The following is a 24,993-nucleotide window of genomic DNA, read 5'->3' on the forward strand; positions in this document are numbered from 1 at the left end:
AGCTACACCAGGCTCTTGTCCATGTAGCAGAACCCTCTAACTTCCCACGGCGAGCCCCCATTCTCTGGGGTCTCTGGCACCAGCAGTCGGCAAGACAGGCCTTGTCCTCCCAATGCAAGCATCATGGCTCAGCTCCCCGGCCAGCCTGTGAGCTGGTGCCCCAGGCACCTTCGGGAATTTCTGTGGGTGTAAAGGAAAGGTCAGCCCAGCATTTCCCACCCTGGTGTGCTGTGGGTCTGTCCCAGGTACAGGACTCAGCCACCAAAGGGGTATGAAGTACTTTCCCCCGTAGATCTGAATCTCATCTTTGAACATAAAACGAAAAGTTAGAGCTCAGTCACAAAAGCAAGTAGTTCGAGAATCAGCCAGGTCTCGACTGTACTATTTTGGAGGAGGAAGAGCTGAGACAAAAAGCCTTCAGCTCTGTCCCTTCAGTTGGGGGTTCTGGGTACAGGGCTGAACAGGAAGCCAGGAGCGTTTCTCTGGCTCCAAGGTGGAGGAGGAAGGAATTCAAGTTAATCTCTGAGAGCTCTGCAGTCCTGCCCTCCCAAATACCAACTGCCAAGCAGTAGCCCCACAGTCAGGACGGAAGGGCCATCACAGCCCCTGCCTAAGCCCTGAGTCCACTGCAATGGGCCAGTGGCCATGGCCCAAGCTGCAGCTGCAGAAACCCCAGGAAGAGGGCTGCGAATTTCAAAAGGGGAGATTTTGGCCTAGATCTAGTCCCACAATGAATCAGGATGCACAGAGGGGCCCCACAAAAGCTTTGTCCCAACCCTCATCTCATCAGAATCTGCCATGGGCTATTTTCCCAGGCACTACAGACGCTAAGAAGTAAGTTGGCTTGTTCATGGCCAATGCTCTTATCTGTGCTAGAAGCTTCCCCTGGCAGTGGGGGCAGCCTTGAGTCAGGGGAGAATATTGAAAAGAAGGAGAAGGGGTGGGGTCATGGCACCAAGGGGGCTTGTGTGGGCAGGGCTCAAAGAGCCAAAGCCCCACTTAGAATAAGAAAAAGAATTCCTAGTTCAAAGGGCTGCCTTCTACCCTGAGTGCTGCCCTCAGAGTGGGTCCACCGGGGAGGCTCCTCAGGCCTGTTGGGGGCCGGACACGGAGAGGAAGGATGCGGGGGGATGATGCTTTTAAACTGCCTCCCTCCCACCTCCTGCTTCAGCATCTTCCAAAACCGGGCTGAGAGGAGAAAGAAAAGAGGAGAGTAGCTCCCAAATTATAAAAACAAAAGACAAAGCTTGACCAGAAGGGGAAGCCCTTTAAAATATCAGTACTAATAGAGCAGTGAACAAAAAGTAAAAACAGCAGAGCTGACAAAGAAAACCGCAGTTGTCAGCAGAGGCCCACCCGTGACCCAGAGGTGAAGTGATGTACTTTCACCGCTGCAGAATGGAGGCTGGCCTCTGGGCCGGTGGCTAGGACAAAACTCCCTCAGCTTCTGAGGGCCTGAATCTGTCCATCTGACATCCAGGAGAGGCTGGAAAAGATCTTGGCATGCTAGAGCCCCCACTCCCCAGTCTGAAGCCCCAGAGGGTCTCCGTGCCCCAGTAGACAAATAAGAACAGCTTCCCTGACCATTTCTGAGGAGTACTTCTCGGCCGAAGGAAGCCATGGGGGCCTCCATCCATGAGGGGTTCCCTCTGTCCTCCCACTGTTCTTACACAAGGACAGGGGAAGCATCTCTGTGGGCTACAGAGCTACAGTTAATTTAAGAGCCTCAGAGACGGGGTTTGAGCTGTGTGACCTTGGGCGAGTCACTTCCTCTCTCTGAGCCGCAGTTTCCTCATCTGTAAAATGGGGTTAAAAGATCTACCTCTCAGGGTTGTTGTAAGGATCAGATGAGATAATAGAGGGGAGGGAGTTTCGTGAACAGTGAAGTACCATGTCTGGAGATATTCTGGAATCCAACACGTATTTATTGGACTTCAGCTCTCTGCCAGGCCCTGGCTCAGCCTGGGGCACACAGTCACAAGCAAGAGAGGAGTCCAGCTGGGACAGAAGAGAAAGTGGGAGCGAGCAGGACACCCTGGGCCCATAGCCCTACACCACCCAGAGAGGCTGTGTTCTTGTCCAGCTTCTGTCCCTTGCCCCTGGAGCTTGTCTGGGGTGGCACGGCTGCCTGGGCAATGTCACCCCCAAGGCAAACATTGCCAGCCCAGAACTCCGGCGACTTCCAAGACCATCCCCTCCACCCACCATGGAGATTACTCAGCTGAAGGAAGCAAGGTTGTAATTTGTCATCAAAGTCACCCAGCAATGTTTCCACAAATTAGATAAATCTCTCCGAGGCAACAGTCACGAGAGGGGGCTTCCCCCCTGAGCAAGGTGGATGGGGGTGGGGGGACACCTCTGACCCCTTCCTGCCAACTCATCTGTTGTTACCCTGCTCTTGCTGGCACTCTACCTCCCTAGAGGGCCTGCAGACCTGTGGGGGACTGAGAGTCAGACCCTCCTAAATTTAAACCTTCACTGTGCCTCCCACCAGCAGTGGGACCTTGGGCAAGGAACTTGACTCTCTCAGATTCACTTTCCCTAATAATAGTAGTTTCAACCTCATTAGGTTGTTGTGGAGACTAAACAAAGTGAATGATATAAATACCCTTGGGGACTTCCCTGGCGGTCCAGTGGTTAAGACACCACAAGTGCAGGGGGCATAGGTTCAATCCCTGGTTGGGTAACTAAGATCCTGCATGCTGCAGGGTGTGGCCAAGTAAATAAAATAAGAAGTCACTGATATCTTAAAAAAAAAAAAAAAAACTTGCATGGTACTAGGCTAGGCGTAGATGAGTTTATCAATTAATTTTTACCTATTTAACAAATATTTGCATGGCACTTACTATGGACCACAAATAAACACTCACTTAATCATCACAAGAACCCAATGAAGTCAGTGTTATTGTCTTTTTATCTTACAGAGCAAACTGGAGCACAGAGATGTTAAGTGACTTGTCCAAAATCACACTGCTACCAAGTGGCAGAACTGATATTGAAACCCAGGCTCTCTCCTCTCCTGCTCTTTCCCATCTTTCTCCTCAGCCCCTAGTTTTAGAAGCTGGGGGAGGCTGATTCAAGAATAAGCCCCCTCCCACCACCAATCTCTGTCCCCCCCTGACCCCAGCAGGCCTAAGATGGGTGCCTAGGCATCGAGCAGGCTCCATTATGTCAGCGGCTACACCGAGTTGCTACCTCAGGAAGGTGACATGGTGGTTATTAACCCCCTTGAGATCCACCTCTTAGAGCAATACCCTCTCCTCTCCAGCCTCCAGGCCCAGGTTAGAGCCAGAGGTATCCACACTTTTGTCCTCACTCTTAGACACCTGCTGTGGACTCAGCTGAGCCAGCAAGGGGCAGACCCACTCAGGAAGTACAAGGGATTGTCCACAACTTTGGAGGGGCCTCAGGGGTAGAAACCTGCTCAGCGGCTTCCCTCCCTTGGAAGCCTCCAGCCTCTGCTCACACGCCTCTGGTGACAGGGAGCTCGCCGCCTCTTGCTGGTGGCCTGGGCAGGCCACGGTTGGCCAGCTCTGCCTGTAGACGTGCTTCCTCAAGCTGAGATGAAATCTCTCCGTGTAATTTCCTCCCATTAGTCCTGTCTCTGCCCTTGGGCCCCACAGGCCAGCTGGCTCCCTCCAGCCTGCAGACATCTGGAAATGGCCATCTCTTGGCATGAGGAGCTCCCACTCAGGCTGAACGCTCAGTTGCCTCGGCCTGGCCTTGGAAGATAGGGTTCCTGGTGCTTTTCCCACTCTGGTCCCCACTGCCCACCTGTGACTAGCAGGACTGCAGGCTGGCCAGGATAGCCTCTGTGAAGCACTTCAAAGAGCTGGGCCTGAGCGCAGCCCTGCTGGCTGGGAGCAACAATAATAATTGAAACTGGTCGCCACTTAGCAAGAACCTACTCCACACTTGACACTGTGCCAAGGACTTTACAAGCAGGAACTCATCTTCCCAGCTCTTGAGATAATATTATTATTTTAAATATTTTTAAATTTTTATGTATTTATTTAGCTTCACGGGGTCTTAGTTGCAGCTTGCAAACTTTTACTTGCAACAGGTAGGATCCAGTTCCCTACCCGACCAGGGATCAAAACCCCGGCCCCCTGTACTAGAAGCACAGAGTCTTAGCCACTGGACCACCAGGGAAGTCCCAGGCTCTACTATTAAAGCTCCCTCTTAACAGATAAGGAACCAAAGGCTCCTAGGAGGAGGTGACTTGCCCAAGGTCCCTCCCGCAGTGCGTAGGTGGAGAAGCCCTAAGTTCACACACAGGCTGTGAGCTCTAAGCCCCACTCTTGATCACCAGACAACGCAGGCTGTAGTCAAAGGTCAGGAGGACTCATTCACAGGAAACAGAGACTGAACAGCTCAGGAGCAGTGGAGGGGCTCAAATTCTGAAAGCAATGAGAATCTTGCTTTTGGAGGGGAGAGAGAGATCCCTGTGGAGCCAAGTAGCCAAGAAGGCTTCCTGGATGAGGGAGAGACCAGAGGTGAGCTTTGAAAAAACACAGCCTTTCAGACGCTAACAAACCAAAGGATATAGCCACTGGGAGTTTGAGGAACCGAGTTGGGTTGGACTTTTACACAACAGCCCCATCCTATGGTCAGCAGGCATTTATTAAATGCCACAGTATGTTTGGTCCATGTTAGTGCTCAGCAAGGACATAGATGAAAGTCTGTGATCCCAAGGAGCCAAGAACCTAGTAGGGCTCGAGTGAAGACTGGTTAAAGCTGTGAAGACCAGTTTGGGGTGCAAGTGTTGCTAACTGCCTCCATATCAGGGACAAAATTGGAATGTGTTTTGGATAAGGAGTGCCCATCCCTGCCTCCTAAAACCAGAGATAAGAGCTTTCCCCAAAAGACTTTCAGGGGAGCCATGTTCTTTGGAAAATCATACATACGTGGAAAAATAATTTTATGGTCAAATAAACTTGGCAGGCACTTAACCAAAGGGAGCTAGACAGGAGTTCTCTGGTGCAGGACCTCTCAGAATCTTTACTGGTAGTGACTCCAGGATCTGGTAAAGATTCACTTTAATCCTCCCTGCCTTCCATGTCCTGTTTCTCCACCCCTACTTCTAGCTGCTGGAAAAGAGGGGGTATTCTACATGGGGCACTGAGCCAGGAAAGCCTTGAAACCCAGTACAAGATGGTGGATTGTGCACCCAGGAGGTAGTCTGTCCTAGGACGGGGGTAAACAGGGAGAGCCAGTGTCTGGAAAGGGGGTTCTTGGGAGAAATTGTCCCAGTTGGTGGAGGGGAGGGATGAGGGGACTCTAGAGAGGACTGTAGGAACTGGGCCATGAAGATGTACCATGCTGGGCAAGGCTCAACAGATAACCAAACTCTCCCCCAAGATTCTGGCTTACCTAGGCCCCAGAGACCCTATGGGGTCAAACTTCATCACAACCCAGAGTGTGGGCAACTGTCCTGCCTCCTAAATTCGACTTGCCTCCTGGACTGACCTTCTTCCTCCAGGAAGCCCTCCCTGTCTACCATGCCATGCATACAACAGTCATGTTTCCAAACGCCTGACTCCTAGGAACTCTATTGCCCTGATGTCCCCCACAAGATGACAGGTTCCTTGAAAGCAGGTACTGGGCTTGCTACTTTCTCCCTGAATTCTAAGTGATCACCACTGTGAATGATTCACCCATCCATCTATCCATCTGCTCATACATCCATCCAGCAAGTAAGTCATCCATCTACAAATTTCTGAGCATTGCAGTTGGCCAGCTCTGTGTCAGACCCTAGTGACAAGCAGCAAAGCCTTGACATCCCTGTCTCAAAAAGAGACATCAAATGGTACTTCCCTAGTAACACATTCGTATGTCAGTGTGTCCAGGGTTGTTCCCACACCCCAGACAGAAGCGAATATGGACACACTCCCCTGTGAAGCTGAAGGTGCGTCTTCCATGGACCCTGGGCCCACTTCCTGTGGCATTTCTGGTGCCTCTTGTCTCTCACCTCTGGACTCATCGCCAGAGGCTCCTCACTGCATCCCTGAAACTAGGTGAGGAGTCCTGGACCTGGAGAAGGCAGTTCACCCAGCAGCCCAGTGGTGGAGCAGGGTTTGGGATCCAGCCACCTGTCACGGAGCTCTTCAGAGACCAGTGCATCCTGGGGGCACACAGCAGCCCCTCCCAGCTTGCCTTTGCTGCTGACACCTTAGTGCCTGTGACTGCAGACCCCTTCAAGTGGAAACCCGGGGCTATTTATTCCTGCAGGTGGGTGGGTGAACGAATTCCAGCTGCATTCACTGGGAACAATAGCTGGCCCATATGTGGTAAATTAGTCCTGGGAAATTGTCCTAGGAGCCCTCGGAACTTGCGGGGCAGCTCTCTTTATACTCTCACCACCACAGCCCCTCAAGCCAGTTTGGTCAAACTTTCTTGGGTTATCATCAGGGAAAGTTAACATGGAGCTTCGTTATTAAATTTCTACTTTAAAAGTAATTCTTAGACTTCCCTGGTGGTCCAGTGGCTGAGACTCTGAGTTCCCAGTTCAGGAGTCCTGGTTTGATCCCTGGTCAGGGAACTAGATACCACATGCTGCAACTAAGACCCAGCACAGCCGAATAAATAAATATTAAAAAAAAAAAAAAAAAAAAGAAGTAACTCTTGGTTATTCCCTTTATGAGGGGAGCAGTCTAGGGGAGAACACACAGAAGATTATAAAGCAGACGCTCTTGCTTCATTTTATTATTATTTTCTAAACACTTACTTATTTTAATTTTTTTATTTCGCTGTACCAGGTCTTAGTTGCAGCACACAGCATCTTTTAGTTGTGGCAGGCCAGATCTAGTTCCTTGAACAGGAAATTGAACCCAGAGCCCCTGGATTGGGAAAGAGGAGTCTTAGCCACTGGATCGCCAGGGAAGTCCCCTCTTGCTCTATTTTAAAGGCAGCTGCCAGAGCTGTTGCCTCCAGCAATGGTGTGTCTTTACCATTCTGCAGGCCACAACCTCCCACATGTACACATGCAGACATACATGCACAGACATGCAGTGAAACTACACAGAGTTTTCAGAGAGCAAACTGTGTTTCTAGTAACAAACCACAGTCTGCCTCTAGGACGTGTGACCAGGCTTTGCCCTGAGAAAGAAAGCCTCACGGGAAGAGTTCCTGCCTGGAGCCAGCAGCCCAGCCTTCAGGCAGTGTTCAGCAAGCCCTAACAGGATGCCAGGCGGCTGGCGGGCAGGAAGAGACCCACTCTGAACCTCTCCTCGTTGTAATTTACCAAATCCATCTGGGGCTCCTTTGAGCTTTTTTCTGGAAACGCCACATCTCAAGGGTCTCCCTGTTAGAAAAGGTCAGAGAGTTCATGTGATCCTTTCATGTTAAAGGAACTTGAAAGAAAAGGAAAGGAAATGTATATTTTCAGCCTTATAGTTGTGATTAAGTGGGCTCAGGCCATGAGAACATTTAGATGATTTACATGACGTTACATGAAGAGCCAATTAGCCTAACAACTTCCGAAAAATATCTAGCTCAAGAGCACCCATTTATTAGAGCGCTTGGAATGTGCTGGGTGTCGTGCTAAGCTCTTTCCTAGGAAACATGAGTCATCTCAGCCTCACAGAGCAAGGCAGGCTTAGGGTGATACCCATTTTACCCATGAGGAAGCTGAGGCTCAGAGAGGGTCAGTGATTTGTCTGACAAATCACTAACACCAGCTAACAAATGACAGGGCAGGGATAGAAACCAGGTTTGTATAAATCCAAACCCAGAGCTCTTTGGTTCCATCCCTGAACTCTTAAGAGCTCTGACTTTGTCCTGCATTCAGATTCTGATGACAGCACAGTCCACCAGTTTCATTAGCATGAAGATGAAGCCTCATTAAAATCCTGGGCTGCATGAACCCAGAAGATTCTGCAGCTGGCCTTGGTCCCCAAACTCCCTGGTCACCTTCAGGGGAGCAGCCACAGATTCTATTCACCACTCCGTAAAAACACCCCAGAGTCTACCATCTCTGTTTGGGATCTGAGTCAGTGCCCAGAGCAGGTGTCTAGAGTGGGATGAGAGATGGTACATCCATGGGAGAGATGGTACAGGCCAAGGTCCATCTGACTCAAGGGAGATGAGATTGGTTGTAGCAATCCTGGCAAATGGCTTGAGCTACTCTATACAGACCAGTCAGGAAGTTTCCCCAATCCTCTGGGTGGCCCCTGTGTGCAACATGAGCCACCCAGAAACCTGAGATTCTATTAATAACAGTTCTTTTTTTTTTTTTTTTAATTTATTTGGCTGTGTCAAGTCAGTTGTAGCACAAAATCTTCAATATTTAGCTGAGACATACAAACCCTTACTTGTAGCATGTGGGATCTAGTTCCCTAATCAGGGATTGAACCCAGGCCCCCACATTGGGAGCGTGGAGTCTTAGCCCCTGGGGAAGTCCCCAGTGACAGCTCATTCATTCCCATTTGTCTTCAAAGATCACAAAACAGATAAGGACACACTCTGGAATTTTAGAAGTCATAATGAAACACTAGAATGTGGTAGGGGCGCTCAGAAGTTAGACTGCCAGGGTTCAGAATACTAATATTCTTACTTCTAAGCTGTGAGACCTGGGATAACTTACTTAACCTCTCTGAGGCTTAGTTCCCTCATCCATAAATGCAGATAACTGTCCCTATGTTATAGAATTGGTATGGTGATTAAATGAGATAATGTGTGTGAAGCTCTTGACCTGATGCCTGGCACATAGTAACCAGTCAGTTCTATGACATCTCTGTGTGGATGATGATGCTGGAATCAGTGCTGACCAGACAAGGGGCTGCTGCACAGGTGGATCTGTCTTATGGGGACAAGCCCGAATATCTTCTTCTCTCTCTTTCCCTAAGCCTTACAGAGCTTTCCAGGCCCAGATGAAGTGTGTCCATCTCCTTCAGGAAGCCAACCTGACCAGTCCAGCCATATTGATCTCCCCGTATCTGAGCTCCTTCTGCCCATTATCTGTATAGATTAATGAAGTAACAAACTCCGCTCTAGTAATTTCTCAGCTTCTCTAGCAGTCAATGCCTCCTGGAGGGCAGGTCCCCTCCTTGGCCCTTCCCTTCTCCACGGCCTGAGTCCAGGGTTAGGTACAGGATAGAAGCTCCCTCAGTACACCTTCAGGCTGATTCCAGTGTGGCTGTGGAAGTCTGAGAATCAGTCTCTCTCTCTCCTTACCCTACCCCATCTCACACCTTGTTCTCCCTACTCACCTACCCCGTCCCTTGTTCCATCCAGCAGAGCAAGAGTTGGGGCCATCACCCCATAGGACAGCAGTTCCCAGACGATGGGATTTCACAGCCCCGTAAAATGTCTGAAGAAATTTGGGGTGGGAGAGGGAATAGAGAGTGGTCAAAATTTTTTTTCTGGTAAATAAAAATATTTTAAAAATCAATTCCTACCATCATTTTAGTAAAGAAAGGTTGTTTTCACACCAATAGAACAGAAAGCTCATAAGCTCTGACTAAAGGCTAATACTTTAAGCTGAAAAAAAATTTAGCCTTATTGGGAAAAACAAACCAGCTACTTCACTGTTGCCCTGACTTCTCTCCTTTCTCCATGGAGAAATCTTCAACCCCGCGCCTGGCCTATGTCCACTGGGTTTGCGGACCTTTGTGCCAGAGTAGGCTCCTGCTAAGCTGGGGCCCCGGAAAACAGAGGAAGACCTCCAAAGCTTTTGGGTTAGGCGGATTTATACTCCCATTCAGCCTCCCAGAGGAGGCTCAGTCAAAGGCCAGACCCAGCAACCTCAGGGGCAGAGGAGGTGGGGGAAGCTTCGATCCCCTCCTCCAGTACCTTCTCCCCTCCCAACTGGGCTGAGTTAGGCTGAAACAACCCCCGCCCCCAACACACACTCTAGAGGGGATGAGTGAGCTTACACACACACACACACATTCTCTCTCTGTCTCTCTCTGTGTCTCTGTCTCTGTCTCTCTCCTCTCTCTCTCGGGGATGAGTGAGATTGAGCAGACAGCTCACACCCAAAAAAGGAGTCTGGGGAAAACTAATGGGCAGGGTCTTCCCACATCTCCATCACAAACGGAGAACTAGTACCCCAAAGCCCACCCCCACCCCCCCCACCCCCCCGCAGCACCAGGAAGGGAGGGAAAATGGACACTCCAGCACCTAAGTGGGGGGCCGAGGCGACCCGCTGGGCGGGTGCAGATAGGATCTGAACGCAGAGAAGGGCGGCTCTTTGATCCGCAGCCAGCTCTGCTGGGCCTGGACCCGCAGGGGCGGCTCGGCCCTCTTCCGGCCAGGCTTTGCGCCGCTGCAGGAGTCCTGTGGGACTCTGAACCGGACAAGCGTCCAAGACGCTCTCTCCTCCCAAATACCCTCTGCACCAGTTGCTTTCGGGAGATGTGGGAAGGTCAACACTGAATCCAGCACGGAAACCTGCCTAGTCTGCGGTTTACTGCACCGCGATTCTAAAGGGCCTGTTTCTTGCCTAGATAGTGTCTGAGCTGAAGTCAAGCGTGCTGAGGAGGCCCGCATGGACATGACCCAGGGGGCCTGATAGTTCGTAAGGAAGTTGGCTCACGTTCCACGTTCCGGCGCTCCTCCGCGTGTAGATCTTGCGAGGGCCGGCCTGCGCCAGGTTCGGAGTCAATGGACTCTGCGCGAATGGGACTTCCTGGTTAAGTTGCTTGGGACCACCAACACCTCATCACAATCCGGCAGCCCACGGAGCTGCCCAAAGCCTCGCCTCCCGGGCCGGGCCACAGGTTCCGGGCATGGAACTCAGTTGGACGAGTTGTTGTGGGGGGTGGTGAGTCGGCTCTGGAGGATTGGTATACTGGAGGGATACTTCTTTCTTGCCCTCTTGGTTGCGTTCGCACCTCCGAGCCGCCACGTGGTTGAGAGGCCCGTCACAGTTACGCGGTGTATAGTCCTTCATACAAGAGGCACTCAATAAATGTGTGAGAGGGTATAATGCCTGCGCTTGTGCTGTGTGAGGGCGACTTGGAAGGAGGTCCTGGATTGGCAGAGGGCTGGAAGATGCACCCAGAGAATGGAGTTTTGAGGAGTCCTAACTCTGCCGGCCCGGTGTTCGATCATAGCCTCGAGAAGCCCTTAAGCTCAAGGAAGACCCCAGTTCCAAGCCCAGGACATACTATACTGAGCCCAGGCACAGACACTGTTCACACCTTTGCTCCCTATCCAAGGCACTCCCAAACCCCAAAGGCCTAGGGGACCTGAGCACTACGCAGCTGAGGGAGAAACCTGGGCGCAGGAAAGGAATCCCTTGTTGTAGGTGAGGAATCGGGGTTAAGAACCCCCTTTAGACTCCCCGCATTTCAGGAGAAGGGTGAAGCTTTTCTGGCTCCTCCGACGCACCATCCAAGGGCTGGGAGAGCGAGCCCTTTAAGACTATGCCCACTGGGCGCGTCCCGGCCTCTCCCAGGAGAGGAGGGGCGGGGCGCTTTGGCTCCGCCCCCCGGCCGGGCCCGCCCCCCGGCGTCCCCGCCCCGCCCCCGGCACTCCGCCGGCGGCGCCTTTGATGTTCTGACCCGCCAGCTCCCGGAGCCTCTCAACCCGGCGCCCGCGCCCCGCGCCCCGCGCCCGCAGCCCGCCCAGGCGGAGTCACCCCGCGCTCCGCCCGCCGCGATCCGGGCTCGGAGGTCCGGACTCCGGGCTCGCCGCCTCCCTGGCCGGCTCCGCGCCCCGCACCCCCGAGCCCCGCGACCCCGCAGGCTGAGCGCACCATGCCGCAGCTGGACTCGGGCGGGGGTGGCGCGGGCGGCGGCGACGACCTCGGCGCGCCCGACGAGCTGCTGGCCTTCCAGGACGAGGGCGAGGAGCAGGACGACAAGAGCCGCGACAGCGCCGCGGGCCCCGAGCGTGACCTGGCCGAGCTCAAGTCGTCGCTCGTCAATGAGTCCGAGGGCGCGGCCGGCGACGCGGGGGTCCCGGGGGCGGGCGCCGGTGCCCGCGGCGAGGCCGAGGTCGGGGCGGAGGTGAGCGCTGGCCCGCGCCCCGTTGCTCCCCCGAAGCCGCCTCGCTCCATCGCCCCTGGCGCTCGGCTCGCGCTGCCCCGCCCCTCCCTCCCGCGGCTCTCAGGGGTCCCCATCCCTCAGACCCCTCCCGTCCCGGGCCCCGAGCCCCCAGCTTTCCCAGCCCTCTCAAGGCCCCTTTGGATCTCCCCGCAGGCTCTCGGGCGGGAACACACTTCGCAGAGACTTTTCCCCGACAAACTTCCAGAGTCTCTGGAAGACGGTGAGTTTCTGCCCAGCCCAGCTCCCCTCCTCCCGCTAAGGCCCGGCCTCGGTGGGAGAGCCGGGCCGCCGAGTACGGTAGGGAGCCGAGGGGGTGTCTCCCCCCGCCCCCCACGGCAGCTCGGGGAGGCGGTAAAGCCGAGGGGGTGGGGGAGTGGGGGGCGGGTTTCCCGGGCGCCGCCGGGCTCGAGTCACTTCCGGTGCCCTGACCTTTATAGGAGTAAACAGACCCCCGCCATCTCCGCCTCCCCTCCTGTCCAGGTGACTTGACTAATCCCCCGTCTTGAGGAGGACGCGCTGGCCAAGGTTCCTTGGCCGGAGGGCAGAGTTGGGGTCGAGGAAGGGAGGCCCGAACTCTGGGTCCGTCGTCAAACCTTGGCACTGCGGGGACCCGCCCCCCCGCCCCAGCCCTTCAAGTCAGGAACTTGAAGGGGACCCCTTGGCAGTTCTGATCTTCTCTCGATCGAGCAGACAGCCTTCAGCCCCAGCCGCCCTGGGCTGGCGCTTCTGACCAGCTGTGGTTTTTCCAGGCCTGAAGGCCCCGGAGTGCACCAGCGGCATGTACAAAGACACCGTCTACTCCGCCTTCAATCTGCTCATGCACTACCCGCCCCCCTCGGGAGCAGGGCAGCACCCCCAGCCGCAGCCCCCGCTGGTAAGTGGCCCCAGCAGCCAAGCCGGCCTTGTGCCTGCTACCTCCTTCATCAGGTATGTGAGGCATGGGCAAGAAGTGACTTTTACCTAGAACAAAATAGATACAGGAGAACGCTGTTCTTGTCTCTTTCCCCATACACACCCAGTGGGGTCTGAACCAGAAAGAGATCATTCCTGAAGGAAAGAGGACAGCCCCAAGCACCCCCACTTACCTCCAGCGGTTGGCTTTTGTCTTCCCAGCTTGGTCACTAGCAGGTGCTGGCTCTGTCCTGGAGCTCGGTGATGCTAGGGTAGCATCTTCTTGAAGAACTTTTAATCTGAGACCACCCATCCCTCCTTAGGGTGGTGTAGGTAGCATGGAGTTTTGAGCTTTGCTGTTAGCCTTCTCCCACTAAGTCCCAAGCTGGGGGGAATGGGTAGAAAAGCTGGGCTGCTTCAGGTCTTCTGGTTGTACAAGAGAAACATCTCCTACTCATTCTGTCCTTGTTGGCATGAATGTGGCCTTCCCAGAGAAAGAACCTGACCACAATGTGGGGAAAGTAGGTTTTTAAGAAGCTGGCTTGGTCTCAAATGCACCAGGAACGCCTTGCAAAGGTGTTTCAAATCAGTAGTGTCAGTTAGGGGCCTGTTTAATCAATTTGCAAATTGAACTAGTTTAAGTACCCAGTGCTTTGAGAAGACTGCATGACCATTACAAACCGTGCTTTTCTGCCCATTGGTGCAGGTGACCTAAAGTGTGAAGAGCCTTTTCTGAGTGCTTCAGGGCAGCAGTAAAGCTGTGCTTAACGAAAAGCTCAGATTAGTGTTCCAGACTCTGCTCAGCTGGCCCAAGTCAGGGGTGAGATTAGAGCTTCGAGTGTACATGAAAGGGCTTGGGGTCTGTGGTGGGTGGGTGTTGGGTGCAAACATAGACCCCCGTGTAGGTCAGGCCAGCAGGGGGAGGCTCATATGTTAGGGTGGGGGGTCACCCGTCACCCAGAGGGTGGAGAGTGACTACCAGGTTCTTTCAGATCAAGAGTGAGGAGCGTAGGTTCTGAAAGCAGTTTCATGCTGAAGCTGGTGGGACGTGAGAAAGTAGACTGGGGCTTCTCTCCAGAAACCCAAGATGGAAAACCTGGTAGACAGCTGACTGGAAATAAGCTCCTTGCCCTTTGGACCCCCGTTCCTTCATCTGTAAAGGAACACGTTGGTTGGTTGAGTGGTCTGTCGCTTTCTGGCTCCGTCTGTGAGGTATTTGCTTCCTTCCAAGTCTGGGGGGGAAGGGGCTTGCTTGCCTTCTGACTTTGCCACCTGACACAGTAGCTCTCCCCAGAGACCGCTACCTTCCGTGAGCCTGCTACTAACAAAAACGCTCTGGGGGCTCCTTACAAGGTGTAAACTCTTAGACTTGGGGCTAGGTGGTGGGACATAATCCACCACTGCCTAAACATCGGCAGCGGCAGCAGAGTTGCTGACAGGGGGCTGGGGTTGCTGATAACCAAGACTGAACAAAAGGCTCAAAACAGACCTGCAGGCAGGTTCCCTCCAGCATCTTGTGATCCCACAGAGGTGCAGGGAAAAGGCGGTGTTTCTGAGTTCCTTTTACAGTCTGGGCAAGTGGTAGGGGAGCGCCCAGGGTGGGAGTTCCTTGTTCTCCACAAGGGTGTGGTGATGGAACCATTTGGTGTCCTTCAGCTTATACTGGTCAGAGTGTCGCAGATGGCCAGCTGCCTCCAGCAGTCAGGACTCAGGGGGAGCGGGGGCTGGAGCAGGCACAACACCACTCCCCTGGCCTGGATCAGTTATCGTTTAAACTTTGAGATCTTCTCAAGCTGCAGCAGATGCATTTCTGCATGTCACACTCTCTCTTATAGGGGCGAATCCCTTTGTCTTCCTCCCCACCCTGCTGTCGCCTCCCACGGCCTGGCTTCTGGGCTCACAGGAAGAGGGCAGGCTCTGGAGCTGACTTTCTGTGCCCTGGCATTGGCTGCTCTGTGGGGCTGGAGACAAGGACAGAGGCACGGGAGGGCCTGCGCTGGGGAGACGCTGGGTGAGGAAGATGTACGTGAATTTGGGGGGGCTCCTTTAAGCAAACCTGTTACAAAGGAATAGCTAGAAGAGTAGTAGGTGTTTGTGTTACTCGAAGAGTTATGTGGACATTTAAAATCTGGTGAGCTTTTAAAAGGCAAAATTAATTGACCCTGTGTTTTGGGAACCCATTTATCATGTGATTCAAGGTTCCTGTGTCTGGAATGAAGATACTCTTACAGTGGGTTAGGAGTCCCTTGTGAGGTCCTCAGGAAGAATTGTCTTTGGAGGTTTTTTCCCCCAAAGCTGTGTTTTCCTGAGGCCATCTTCAGGGAACAGAGGATGCGCTGCCCAGACCCTGCCCGTGGGCTTTGGAACTAGGCCCCTCTTTTTCCTTGCCCTCTCTGAGAGAATCAACTGGTCAACAATTGTGCTGAGGAGCTTAAGGCCGATCGCTTGACCTTCCCTGACAGTGGGGAAAACCCATACCAGGGACCTTCTCTGCCCTTGTCTGGATGGAACACCCATGTGGCTACTACGCTGGACACCTCAAAGTAGGCAGACTGGAATCCTGTCAGGAGCAATTACCAGGGGGGGTGCAGAGGGAGATTTTGCTTCTTTTTGGTACTTGGCTCCTTGCAAACTCTGTTTTTGGAAGTGGAAATTAGGTCAAGGTTAATTTCACAGCTAATGTCTTTCAGGAGTCTCGTGTAGGTTTGCAGACAAACCTAGACCCGTACCCACTGCTTGTTTTGTTTGTTTGACTCTGGGATTGTAGTTGGGAGGGCAATGACCTGGTCCTGGGCCAGACTTTGAGGGATTTCTGGGATGAGTGAGGCATCACTCCTTAGGGAAACTCAGACTCTAGGATGTGCAGAACTGACAATTTGGTACAAATTCTCATCTCAGAAAGGATATGAGGCCTCATTACTCTTCTGGCCCCTTCCAGGGGCTCCGCTTGGTGTCTGTGGCCCAGAAGGCTGGTGAGCCTTTCACCATTTAGATGAAATGCCCAGAATAGGCAAATCCAGACAGAAAGTAGGGGAATGTTTGCTGGGGCTCAGGGAAGAAGAGAATGGGGAGTCTCTGCTAATGGGTATGGGATTTCTTTTTGGGGTGATGAATATGTTCCAGAATTAGATCGTGGGGATGGTTGCACAACCTTGTGAGCATATTAAAAGCCACTGAATTGTGTACTTTAAAATGGTCAATTTCAAGATATGTAAATTACATCTCAATTCCCAAAAAAAAAAAAACTTGAGCTGAGCCTTTTGGCTCTTGCAGGGACTTGGGGCTGTTTCCCTGTGCCACCCCGGTGTCTGGGCATGCCCCGAGACCTCTGAGGTGGAGGTGCCCACTTGAAGCAGTGGACTCATGCTTGGGTTCCTGGCCATCGGGCTCACATTATTTGACTCCAAGGTCTGAGGTCCAAGTGAGGATTGTGCGAGCGAGCCCGGGGGTGTAGGAGGTGAGCAAGACTTCAGCAGAGGAAGGAAGTGCTGCTGACGCATGGCCAGCCTGTCCTGGGGAGCTCTGCAGAGATGCACCCACCCAGCCCTCCACACCCTTCAGAAGACAAGCAGTGAGGCCTTGCGGGGGAGGGTTAGTGATGGTTGGTCACCAGCCCTGGTTGGGGTACCTGAGTTTGGCACCAGGGTGGGTACCAGATGGACCAGAAGCAGCCTCTCTGAGGGTGCCCAGCTTAGCGGAGGAGACAGATGAATAGACTTGGACCCCTGGCCAGAGCAGTTCTGTCACAAAAGGGCCTGCTGGCAGTGTCCTGGGCACACCTGGCCCCTCTTGGGCTGTGGGAGAGGGTCTGCTGAGCGGCTCCTTGAAGGAGTAGTCTGCCAAATAAAGACACCGGGGACTGGCAGGCATCTAGGCTCCCCTCCAGACATCCCAGATCTTCTACTTCTCTACTGAATTTGCCACCCCCCAGCGCAAGCCATCACCATCCCTCCCCTAGGAGGGCAGCCTCCTCTATAGTTCCTCTGACGGACCTGGGTCCCCACCCTAACCCTCACCCTCAATCCAGGATCCCCAGGGAGCTGAACAGAAGTCAGATCCCATCTCTCGCCGGATTAAACCCTGTAGAGGCTCCCATTGCTCTTGGAGTAAAATCTGAGCCGCTCAGCACAGCCTGAGTGCCTAGGTGGCCAGCCCCTCCTCATCTGCACCACACTCTTCCTCTCTCCCTAAAAAGCAGCCCCCCAGTGCCCTGACAGGACACTGAGTTCTTTGCACCTCAAGACCTTCACACTCATTCCTTCAGCTTGGCATTCTCTTCAGCTCTTCACCTCACTGCCACTTTCTCATTCCTCACCCAGGGCTTATTCAGATGTCACCTCTTCAGAGAGACTCGGCTCTGACCATCCAACTGGGGCCCTCCATCACACCCTGCCCCAGGTCTCAGCTGCCTTGCCCACCCTAGCAGCGTTTCAGGCCAAGGAGGTTGGCATTGGTTTATGATGCAGTTGCCATGTTCAGGCCAGAGGCAGCCCATGTGTCAGAAATCTTTGAGCCTTAGTTTCCTCCTCTGCACAACGGGAGTGGCAAGACCTCCTCCCAGAGCTGAAGTGAGGACCAGAGCTAGGGGTACTGGGGATGTGCCCAGGAAGGTGCCAGTGTGGCCTGGGCTTGGGGATCAGGATTTGGTCACAACTGATCCCTTCTTCGCTGTCCTGGCCCCTCTGGTACCAGTGGTGGCTCAGTGGTAGTAACTCTACTTTGGGCCACAGAGTTTGGGATCTGAACACTGGAGTGGGGACTTGGGTATATGGGCCCCTCCTCAATGCCTGCCTCACCCAGGGATTCTTGGGAGGAAAAGTGTGAATCCTGGGACCAGGCTGGGAGCCATAGACACTCATTCTGTCCTGAGAATCCTCTCCTACCACCCTAGAGATTTGTCTCAAAGAGGCCCCCCCTTCCCTAGCCATACAGAAGGCCTTTACATGTGATGTCAGGGGCTGAAGCTATTTTGTAAGGGAACAAAGGGGAAAGACCTTGGTGGCCATTAGCCTCTGAACCATTCCCAGAGCTTTTTTCACATGGTCCCCCTGTGCGCAACCTCCTGTGTCTTATTCCAATGCTTCCTCAGTGTGGGGGGTGCACCCCAGGCAGTGCCCGTGTATGGCTTCTTCGCTTGTCTTCCCTCATGTTTATTATTCACTTCTCCCTCATGTGGCTTCTGGTTTTCTCACAGGTTGCCTTCTTTACCAGTGGGAATGATGCTCACTGTTTGATTGTTTTCCTGACACACAGTGTGAGAATTGTGGGCTCAAGAGGTAGGAAGGAATCACGGCTTTGCTTCCCTGCGGCCCCAGTTCACTGAGGGTTCCTGGCAGAGCCCAAGCCCAGCCCACATGGCGTTTCCCCTCTGTTGTTGTTCATTTTATAGGTTCGAGCTGGGCAGTGAGACTTAAAAGTAATTTTGACTTGGATTCCTTCCTGACTTGGAGGGCTGTGTGGTATTTAGAAAATCTGCAGCCCCTCCACCCGGATACCCCCAGGGTGGAAATTGCTACAGGGGGGCCTCCGTGATGCCTTTCAGGCCCAGAAAGGCACCCTGAAGGAGGCCTGCCCGTCCTGCAGACCTACCCCACCTGCCACCCGCGGCTGCAGTTTAGGACTGCCCATCCTCTCCTCCAGCTCAGGCGCAGAGGAAGGGGCTGATGGAGAGCCCTGTGTTGGTCGCTAGCACCCAGGTGTTCCTCCCCCGGCCCTAACAGGGTTTCCGAGCCAGCTGTCACAGGCAGCAAACAGGGCTGTCCGTACCAGCTCTGCCCACCTCCCCACGTGCCCCGAGACTTAAATGTGAGTGGGGTTGAAGTGGGGGCGGGCTGTTTGTGGTCCCCTCTCACGGGCAGTTGGCAGCCCATGCCCTCCTGGGTCCTCTTGAGATCACTCCCCACCCGCTGTCCCCGCATGAAGGGAGGTTTAGCTGAGCCGTGAGAATGAGCTCCGGGGGCAGTGGTTTTAAGTCGCGTAACAGCTGAGGTCAGGGTGGAGCAGGGTGGGCACAGAGCCGCGTGGAGGGGCAGGGGGCGTCGCACCCCCCCGAGCCTCCTCCGGCAGCTGCGGTCCCGAAGCCGTACAGTCACACTCCCTCATACCTTGTGACTGGCTGCTTCCTGCCGCTGTGTACAAACAAGACTCCGTTGGAGGAAACAGGTGTTTTATCAGGTCACAGGGCTCCCCCTCCCCCAGTGGTACACTGCCTGGGTCCTGGGGTGACAACCCTCCTCTGCAGGTGGGGACAGTGGGTCATGTCACGGAAGGGACTTATCCATGGCCCCTTAGAGGAGTGGAGGTGGAAGGCCTGAGTTGGGAAGCTCCACCCTCAGATGCCTTACCTTCCACTCCTTGGCTGAGTGGCTCTGGGTAAGTTAACACTTCTGGGCTTTATTGTCTCAGCCAAAAAGGAGGATAGTGAAGGTTCCTAGCTCCTTGGGTTGCTGTGGAATGGAACGAGATCATGTACGTGGAGTTCTTGCCACACAGTCGGTGCCAGCCTGGGCGGGGTTGTTAACACTGTGGGGAATGGCCTTTGTAAAGGACGCCATGCCAGGAGGTGCAGTAAGTACCCCTGAAGGGGCTGGACTGAAGCCCCTGACGCTGTCTGTCCTCAGCCCCTCAGCCAGCTCCCCTGGGGCACAGCAAAGAGGACAGCTGTCCGCCTGGCCAGCCCTCGGGCCCTCAGCTGGTCAACAGCGTGGCGCCCGCTGTATCTGGAATCCTGGTCCAGACCCCTAACTGGTGCTCACTGGGCCCCCCCGGGCACTTGGCCTCGGCTCAGCGCAGAGGGGACGGCTGCCTCTGCCCCACCCCAGAGCTCAGGCCTGGCAAGGCAGAGAGACTCCTGGGGGCTCAGTGCCGGCCGTGTTGGGTGAAGCACAGGAGGGAGAGGGGCCAGTGGGGCGGCTAGGAAGACTTCCTGGCAGGGGACTGTTCTGGCAGGCCCACAACCTGTGAAGGTGGGAGTGGGAGAACGCTCCAGGTTGGGGGGACAGCTGGAGCAGAGGAGGAGAGGCAGAAATTGAGTATGTTCTTGGTCACTGGAAGGGCCCGCCAAAGCCCAGCGTCTGTGAGGCAGGAGAAGGGCCAGCGATGGAGGCCCAGCATGTGCCCAGGCGATGCTGGTGCCACAGCCCGGGAGTTGGCAGCGTGAAGGGCAGCATGGCGCCCACGGGAGATGGTCTGACTTGGACAGAGAGGGTGAGGCGGGCAGGCGGATGCTGGGAGGCACAGGGTGACTGGGGGAGGCGGGGAGGGCCAGGGAGGGGGTGGGCTTTGGGCAGGGGAGACCCGAGCAAGCTGGCACATGCCAGGCAGGAGTGCCTCAGAGGTGGAAGTTTCGTGTTACTTCATTTGACTCTCAGTCTGTCTCCAGAGTCATGAGGCCAGGGCCTTGCCTCCTGTCCCTGAGGGGACTGAACCCCGGAGGGCAGGGGCTGGGGCCACTGGTGCTTTGGCCAGGGTTTGGAGAGCCCCCATCGTCAGCTCTGTCTCTAGCAGGATTCCACGTCCCCAGGAGTCTGTGGAAGGTCTCTGAGGACCCAGGACCTTACTGTCTCCTTCCTTCAGGTAGTCTGCTTCCTCAGCTGACAGACCTGTGATGCTTGGGGTTTGGACATGGGTGCCGCCTCCCTCCCCTAAAGAGGTGTGGCCCTCCTCAGCCTTGGCACACAGTCTCTGAGCTGCAGCCTGGAGGGTTAGTCCTGCAGAACATGGGGCTCCCATTCCCTGGGGGGAAAAGGGACTGTCCCTTACTCGATAGGGCCCCTGGCCAAGGTGGGCCTGAGTGTGGCCCTCTCTTGTGGGGAGGCTGCCTTGTACCCTGTCCCCGCCATGGAGCCTGCCTGCCTGGGCTGTACCAGCAGATATGGCTTTAGAGCGCAGAGGGAGATGGTGACACACGGCCTTCATGTCACAGCCAGCTCCACAGCCAGAGCTCCTTGAAGATCAGAGAAAGCAGATGCTTTGCCAACCCCGTTACCCCTCCCACTGAAACAACCATCTCTTCTTTCCAAGGACAGGAGGCTGTCTGGGCCCCACACCGTCTGCTTGCAAATAACGACGAATGTGCGGCTAGGGCTGCAGGCATGGATGGGCAGGATGTGGCCCCAGGGAACTGTGGGTTCTGGGGGTTCACGTGGTTAGAGCTGCCCCAGCCCACCACGTCTGGGCAGCCTGGCCAGGGAGGGTGGATCACCCCCTCCCAGGGAGCCCAATTTGCCCATAATGGGAGGAGGCTCTGATGAGCAAGGAAGCCAGGAGCCAAGGCCACCTCCTCCCTGGCTGTGTGACCTCAAGTCAATCTGTCAACCTCTCTAGGTCTCAGTTTCCCTCTGTAAATGGGGGTGGGGAGCCCTGGCCATGAGGATTCCCAGGGGTCAGATAAGCATTAGTGGGAGAGCCTGCTGCTCTGGTGGGCCTCAGCTAGGGCTTTGCTGGGCACTGCAAGAACTGCTCCCGACCCAGCCTCCCCATCAGACAGGAAGGAATCGGAGGGCAGGAGGCACAGGTGACAGGAGTCCAGCTGAGGGTATTCTGACTAACTCTGACCTGGCTCTGTGGCAGCAGGCCCAGCCTCCCGGTCTGCTGGGCCGCCATCTGAAACACATTACCGATGCTTTGTAAACTGCACATCACTCGGCCACATGAAAGCTTGGGATCTAAAAATAGCCACTCCCAGAGGACGCCCCGCATTGGCGGGGCTCAGCTGACCTCCACACGCACACCCACCACTAGCCTGTCCCCCTTGCCAGGGAGCCCCGACTGGCAGGGCCACACCCACCCACCCTCCCAGTGTGGGCAGCCACTGCCTGAGGCCACTTTATCTGAGCAGAGATCTCATCCAGCTGGTCGAAGCTTCAGGCCTCAAGGCCTTACCTAGGGCACAATGTCTGGAGGAACCAGGAGGAGGCTGCCCAGGGTGTGTCAGTAGCCGCAGGCCCCCATCCCCAGACCTGTATGTGGCTGGCATGTCTGTGGGAAGCCAGTGGAACTGTCTCGCAGGAGGGACACTGGTGGATGTGCTGGTATGAGAAGGGCAGGGTCCTGCCCTGGACCCCATGTCAGCCCTGGTGTCAGTGGGGAATCTGTCCCAGCACGAAGGCAGGGCAGCTGTGGGTCTCCAGGCTGCCAAGGTTGACTCTTTGCCCTACTTTCTGTGGGCTCCTTTCCCTCTGGTCTCTATGACCAACTGCAAAACCACTCTTTTCCCTAAAAATAAACATGCTTATGGGATTGGGGGAAGCTTTGTAGCTATCAAAGGAAATAATAGGGTGTTTAAGAAAATTACATTGCGTTTTAAATAACCAGCATGAAAGTCATTAAGTTTTAAGTTTCATTTAAATCAGATGGCTCTGTGGCTGGCCCGGTGGCCAGGCAGGCAGAGGGTGGGTGGGCCCTTAGGGACGCTGAGCAGCAGCCTCTGGAGAGTTTTGCAGTGAGGTCTCTGCTGGCTGTAGCTGGGGTCCAGGCAGGGCAGCCCTGAGTGCTGCAGCAGCCAGCCCAGAGCTTATTGGCAGGCTGTGAAGCAGTATGCAGCCCAGGAACCTCCCAGCTGTGGTGGGCAACCCCCTGGGTGGGGCTGGGGGATGAACATAGACCAAAGGGTGTGGGACAGATGCAGCTGGGACTGCAGAGGCCACAGGGGTTGATGACCATGTTGGGATAGGGGTTTAGGGATGGTGGTTTGGATCAAAAGGGCGAGAGAGGATCTACAGGGCCAGGACCACATCTGTCCTCTTCACTGCTAGACTCTCAGTGGCCAGCAGAGAGCATGACACATAAGTAGGTGCTTGTAAACAGCTGTTGAAAGAGTAACAACAGCCACGGTAATAGTACATGTGTCAAGAGCCTCCCAAGTGCCAGACCTAGTGCCAGGGACCTTTAATCCTGATATCAAGATCCTTACAAGAAACCAAGAAAGTAGTCACTATTTGGCTCTCATTTTACAGATGGGGAAACTCAGGCTCAGAGAGGTTAAGAATGTGCTTGTACCTGGCAGAGTCGGGATGTGAACTCTTTTCCCCCAAAGCCCAGACTCTGCTCTGTCCCTCTGCTCTCAAATATGTGCCATTAGTTGGGGTCACTGTAGGCTGCAAAGCTGAACGTTACCCCTACTCCTGTTGAGTTTGAGCTGGATTCCTCTGGCCTCAAGGAAAGATTTGGTCCTTTCCTACCCCCCTTGGGCATGACCTCAAAGTTCTGGACTTGGGTCAGGCAGGGCTGGACCAATGCCTGACAAGGTCAGGGCTCCCAGGGCCAAGAGCTGTGTTTCTTGGTTGAAAGCAGGACCTCAGGGCTTCCAGAATAAACATTACCTGGAAAAGTGTTTATAAATGACATTCAAGATTACATCAGGTTTGGGAATTCCCTGGTGGTCCAGTGGCTAGGATTTTGCACTTTCACTACCAATGGCACGAGTTCAATCCCTAGTCAGAGAACTAAGATTCTTCAAGCCACTAAGCAGGGCCAAATAAAAAACAAGATTGCATCAGGTTCTGATGCATGATGCAAGGACAGTTTAGGATTATGTATAAGTGGATTCCCTCTTTCTACCTTTGGTCCTGGCTCAGCTGGAAGCTCACTGCTAGACTTCACTGGCCCAGGGGCCCTCCTCGGTGTGGTCCAGGGATGGACTAGAGGGTATCCTCGGTTCTGAGACAGTGGGACTGGCTGGACTGAGGAATCTGAGGGCATCCCTGGGTGTGGGTGTCCCCTTCCCAAACCCCTTGGGAAAGTTGCTTGGGAACCAGATCCACCTGCCTACCTTGCTAGGATATTTTGCGAGTTTCTGCTTCCACCGTTGCCCTCCTCTGCACCTCCCACCCTGGTTCCACCCCGGCTCTTGTCACTGAAGGTTAGTCAGGAGCTCAGCAGTCTGGCCCAACAGCAATCTGGCGGCAGTCCAAAGGAGATCAAGGGCCAGCAGCCCCAGCCTGATTACAAAGGCCAGCTTTCCTGAAAAGCCTTGGTCTAGGAACATGCTCTCCTTTGTCTTCTGTTTTCTTCTTCATTAATTAAAAAAAAAAAATTAACAGACACAAGTATTACTTCATTTCATCCCCATGAGATATGGACATGGTACAGATGGGGAACCCAAAGCATGGCGACATGTACCTCGCCCATGTTGGAGGAGAAACATGAACTCCAACATCTACCTCTCTGTTCCCTGCCCTTATCACATGCCACTCTGCCTCTTAGGCAACATATCTATCTATCCACTCATTTTTTGAAAAATTGGGTTTTTTAGCTACAGTTGGGTCCCCATGGCTCCCCACCCCCCAAGAATGTAGTATTTCACCCTCTCGTCTGTGTTTTTATACTTAGACGCAGGTGTGTGTCTGTAAAAGCTGTTTGGTGTGGCTTTTTTCAGAACCCCCTGACTCAACCTCATCAGAGTGCTCCACCTCACGAGGGCCCCTGTGGCAGTTGGAGCAGCCCTGCCCTCCTGTCAGCTTACACTGGGCATGAGGGGTTTGGGGAGGGGAGCATCCTGGGGCCCGAAGCCTCCAGCAACTCCTTTTCACTCCTTGTTCACAGGGGATAAACCGCTGGACCGAGTCCAGGCAGAGCCCCAAGGGCCTTAGCTGCCAAGGTCAAACCCTGGCAGCTTCCTGACCGTGGCCCCATGGCAGAATTGTCCTGCCGGAGCTGGTACAGACAGCTAAACAGACTGGGGAACTCACAGACCCCTCTCTTTGGTCCTCAGAAGCTGGCTGGAATTAACTGGGGCAGGAGTGCAGTGCCAATGTTGGGGATGAGATCTCCAAGTCTCCGCCTCCCAGCCTCGAGCCATTGCTAACCATCAGCCCCCGCCTCTCCAGGGCCTGCCGGGGTCCTGCTCCTCAGCAGAACACTCACTCTTAACTGCCAGTGGCCATCCCACCCCCACCAAATGCTGCACGCGGACTGGGAAAACAGAGGCCAGACCCCGTGGGAAGAATGACTTCCCACGGTTCCTTTAGTCATTTATGACTGAGGACCAAAATCACCACCTAGAGGGCAGGGTGAAAACGCCCTTCGCACAGAGTGAGATGGGGTCAGAGTCACACGGCTGGTCAGTTTTTTCCAAGAGAGATTACTGGCAGGGTGTTGCTGGCGAAGT

General features: G+C 54.4%; 1 protein-coding gene across 3 annotated transcripts in view; it reads left to right on the forward strand.

The window, feature by feature from the left end:
- The first annotated feature begins 11,560 nt into the window (after window positions 1–11,560).
- The window catches only part of TCF7 (transcription factor 7), a 31,973-nt gene continuing 18,540 nt past the window's right edge, over window positions 11,561–24,993 (forward strand). For all 3 annotated transcript variants that reach the window (XM_065935377.1, XM_065935372.1, XM_065935385.1), the window contains exons 1-3: window positions 11,561–11,954; window positions 12,147–12,213; window positions 12,743–12,867. In XM_065935377.1, the coding sequence (XP_065791449.1) occupies window positions 11,703–11,954; window positions 12,147–12,213; window positions 12,743–12,867 (444 nt within the window). In that variant the 5' untranslated portion in view covers window positions 11,561–11,702. The remainder of the gene's footprint in view (window positions 11,955–12,146; window positions 12,214–12,742; window positions 12,868–24,993) is intronic.

Source organism: Muntiacus reevesi, chromosome 1, assembly GCF_963930625.1.
Source record: "Muntiacus reevesi chromosome 1, mMunRee1.1, whole genome shotgun sequence".
Classification (NCBI taxonomy): domain Eukaryota; kingdom Metazoa; phylum Chordata; class Mammalia; order Artiodactyla; family Cervidae; genus Muntiacus; species Muntiacus reevesi.